The sequence below is a fragment of the Capra hircus genome, chromosome 10 (assembly GCF_001704415.2).
Source record: "Capra hircus breed San Clemente chromosome 10, ASM170441v1, whole genome shotgun sequence".
In the NCBI taxonomy this organism is placed as follows: domain Eukaryota; kingdom Metazoa; phylum Chordata; class Mammalia; order Artiodactyla; family Bovidae; genus Capra; species Capra hircus.
In genome coordinates this window covers 75,858,471-75,862,535 of record NC_030817.1, presented here as the reverse complement: position 1 = coordinate 75,862,535, position 4,065 = coordinate 75,858,471, and the positions used below count along the sequence as shown (strand labels likewise).

The following is a 4,065-nucleotide window of genomic DNA, read 5'->3' as shown; positions in this document are numbered from 1 at the left end:
TGGAGTTCACTCAGACTCACGTCCATAGAGTCAGTGATGCCATCCACCCATCTCATACTCTGTCATCCCCTTCTCCTCCTGCCCCCAATCCCTCCCAGCATCAGAGTCTTTTCCAATGAGTCAACCCTTCGCATGAGGTGGCCAAAGTACTGGAGTTTCAGCTTCAGCATCATTCCTTCCAAAGAAATCCCAGGGCTGATCTCCTTCAGAATGGACTGGTTGGATCTCCTTGCAGTTCAAGTGACTCTCAAGAGTCTTCTCCAACACCACAGTTCAAAAGCATCAATTCTTCAGCGCTCAGCCTTCTTCACAGTCCAAATCTCACATCCATACATGACCACAGGAAAAACCATAGCCTTGACTAGATGGACCTTAGTCAGCAAAGTAATGTCTCTGCTTTTTAATATGCTATCTAGGTTGCTCATAACTTTTCTTCCAAGGAGTAAGCGTCTTTTAATTTCATGGCTGCAGTCACCATCTGCAGTGATTTTGGAGCCCATAAATAAAGTCTGACACTGTTTCCACTGTTTCCCCATCTATTTGCCATGAAGTGATGGGATCGAATGCCATGATCTTCGTTTTCTGAATATTGAGCTTTAAGCCAACTTTTTCACTCTCCTCTTTCACTTTCATCAAGAGGCTTTTTAGTTCCTCTTCACTTTCTGCCGTAAGGGTGGTGTCATCTGCATATCTGAGGTTATTGATATTTCTCCCGGCAATCTTGATTCCAGCTTGTGTTTCTTCCAGCCCAGCGTTTCTCGTGGTATGCTCTGCATAGAAGTTAAATAAGCAGGGTGACAATATACAGCCTTGACATACTCACTTTCCTATTTGGAACCATAGTTGTAGGTAAATATTTTCTATTGATAAACGAGTTATAAAAACCTCTGCAGCGGTCATTAAATCAGAACGTGAGTCTGGATTTCCACTAGAGTGGAAACTTTGTCAATCCCTTTCTCACATAACACTCCCCTGACATTTTTTTCCTAATAGATTCAGTTTACTAAATGAATCGCATGTAATTGTGATCCTAAGTAATGGTAAATTTTGTGTTTATTTTGCATTTGAATTATCATGCCATGGTATTTTTTATATGGCCTTCTGTACAGCTTCTCTCCTAAAGCTTGTTCCAACATATACTTGAAAAGTGAAGTAGAAGTGTTAGTTGTTCAGGCACATTTCACTCTGTGCAACTCATGGACTACAATCTGCTAGGCTTCTCTGTCCATGGAATTCTCCAGGCAAGAATGCTGGAGTGGGTTTCCATTCCCTCCTCCAGAGGATCATCCAGACTCAAGGATGGAACCTGGGTCTCCTGCATTGCAGCTAGATTCTTTACTGAGCCACCTGGGAAACCCATATTTTAGAGTAATAAACTAAACACTTAGTTTAGTATATTTTTAAGTTCAACTGAGGCTTGAAGAAATCATTATGCTTAACACAGAGAAACTGTAATTTTGTGCCATGTCATTTGTTCTCGATTTCAGTATCTGTTCACCATCATCTTCCTAGGTAGACTACTTAAATTTTAGTTATTAACTTATAACAGTTGTTGTTCATGCATCCAGATTCTTTTCACTGGAGAAGCAGATTGAAGCTAGATTCTAGGTGGCCCAATAATCTTTTCTCAGCCTTTCATATTGCTGTCTACCTTTCTCACTTCTTTACTGTGAAAGAACCCTCTCAATCATTCTTAAGAATCTGATCTTGGAAAGCCAGTTTTAAGCATTTTACTTCTGTTTTGGGCTCACTACCCTGAGTATTTTACCAAAATTTATCTTCCCAATTATACTTTTCACTTTCAGATGTAGATGCTGAATTTCAATGAAATTTAAATTTCAGTGAGATAAATTTTAACCAAAGTCTATAAAATAAGTAGCCTTTCCCATCCTACTAATTGACAAGCTATCTTTCTCTCTAGGTTATTTTAGAAGACATACTGAGTAAAATGAATAAAAGAAATCTGTCTGTAGTGTCAGAATTCATGCTTCTGGGACTTTGTCAGTCATGGAATAAGGAAGTCTTACTCTTACTGATATTTTTTATGCTATATTTGATCATTGTATCTGGAAATATTGTCATCATGATCTTAATCATCACTGACCCCCATCTGCATTCCCCCATGTACTTTTTGTTGGCCAACCTGTCCTTTGTTGATATGTGGCTTTCTTCAGTAACTACTCCTAAGATGATTACAGACTTTGTCAGAGAGAACAAGACTATTTCCTTTGGAGGCTGCATGTGCCAGATCCTCTTTGTGCATTTTGTTGGAGGGGGTGAGATGGTGCTATTGGTGGTAATGGCCTATGACCGCTATGTGGCCATCTGCAAACCACTCCACTATTCAACCATAATGAACCTGCAAAAGTGCATTGGGCTTGTGGTGACTTCCTGGACCATTGGCTTTGTGCATGCCATGAGTCAAATGGCTGTGATTGTGCAATTGCCTTTCTGTGGCCCCAGGGAAATTGACAGCTTTTTCTGTGATATACCACTGGTAATCAAGCTTGCCTGCATAGACTCTTATAACTTGGGAATATTAATGAATGCTGACAGTGGGGTTCTGGCCATGACCTGCTTTGTTCTGCTGCTGATATCCTACACATATATTCTTCTTACTGTTCGCCAAAGCTCTAAAGCTGGTACATCTAGGGCACTCTCTACCTGCACTGCCCACATCACAGTGGTGGTGCTCTTCTTTGGGCCTTGCATCTTCATCTATGTGTGGCCACTCAGCATCACCTGGGTGGACAAATTTCTTGCTGTGTTTTACTCTGTTATTACACCTCTCCTAAATCCAGCCATTTATACCCTGAGAAATAAAGAGATAAAAAATGCTCTGAAGAGATTCAGAAGCTACTACCTACATTCCAAGAGGAATACTAATGCCTAAAATCTCACTGGAAGCACTTCAAATTGATAACATACAATGCCGGGAGCCAGCACGGGAGACCTTTGCCACCCATGGCAAAGGTCATGAAGAAGAGCCCTGATGGGCAAAGGCGGGCCAGGACTTGAGGGACTCCCCGACCCCACCCATGACAAGGTCATGCGGGCGAGGTGGATCAAGACTCAAGAGGTCCCCTAGGTCTGCTCAAGCATCTACCCCTGAAACAAAAATCTGTCTGTTATACTACACTCTTCTGACATTAACAGGGGCTATCCCTGACCACCTTTCTCTGGAAAATTAACTTAGAGCTCCAGTTAATAGTCTCCTGCATATAAAAGGAGTGTCTCTGGTCAAACCTCTCTGCTGGCAGACTAGCTTGTGTGACAGGATTAACCACACTCCTGCTACTATGCACTTGATTGTTTGCAACCTCTCAACCATAAATGGCACAGAGAGTTTGGAGTATTTTGAAAGTCTTAGTTAGCATAGGGCTTTTCTAAAGATAAAAATCATGTTGGTGAAGGGTTTCATTGCTGAGTTAAAGATTGCCGCCAGACCTCCATATCCTCAGGCACCTGGGAGTATGTTAATCAATGTAATTGAAATGTAGAAAAAGAAATATAGTATTTTTGATGTTAGCAATACTAGACTTTTGAGTTAATGAATTTTCTCTTTGTTATAAATCACTATACTCCTCTTTCTTTGTTATAAACCGTTGTGTCCTTGCTATGTAAGAATGTAACTTTATCACTATCTTAAGACTAAGTAGATCTTAAGGGAAAACAAGTTTTCTGATTGACTAACCTTTATCAATAGAAAGAAAGATGGGGCCGTAAAATGTTAATCAGTCTCCAGACCAGAAGATATTGTAAACAAACATAAGTCCTTTGTAAGAACAAAGATATGCAAAGAACACTCTGTCTTTAGATAAGGGTGAGAGCAGCTGACCCTGCATGACTTTGCTTCTTACATTTGTCTCTATGTGCAACTTAAAGTATAAAAGCTTCCCTGAAAAATAAAGAGATGGACCAGGACCAAGACCAGTTCCACCAAAGCCTGGTTTCCCCGTGTCATCTTTTCTTTCTTACTCTCCTTTTCAAGCTAATTCCCATCTGGAGCACAGAGGTCCACCGTGTTTACTTATTTGCCTGGGCTTCTAAGACCTGAACAGGAAG

The 4,065-nt window shown here is 40.8% G+C and overlaps 1 protein-coding gene across 1 annotated transcript; it reads left to right on the top strand.

Moving 5' to 3' along the window:
- On the top strand, positions 1,946-2,893 carry LOC102177801 (olfactory receptor 4K14-like). Its single transcript, XM_005685564.3, has one exon. It carries the CDS (start codon positions 1,949-1,951, stop codon positions 2,891-2,893), a length of 945 nt encoding a protein of 314 aa, XP_005685621.1. The 5' UTR covers positions 1,946-1,948.

Coding starts and splice junctions, on each gene's coding strand:
- LOC102177801 (XM_005685564.3), top strand. CDS start 1,949: ATGAATAAAAGAAATCTGTCTGTAGTGTCAGAATTCATGCTTCTGGGA.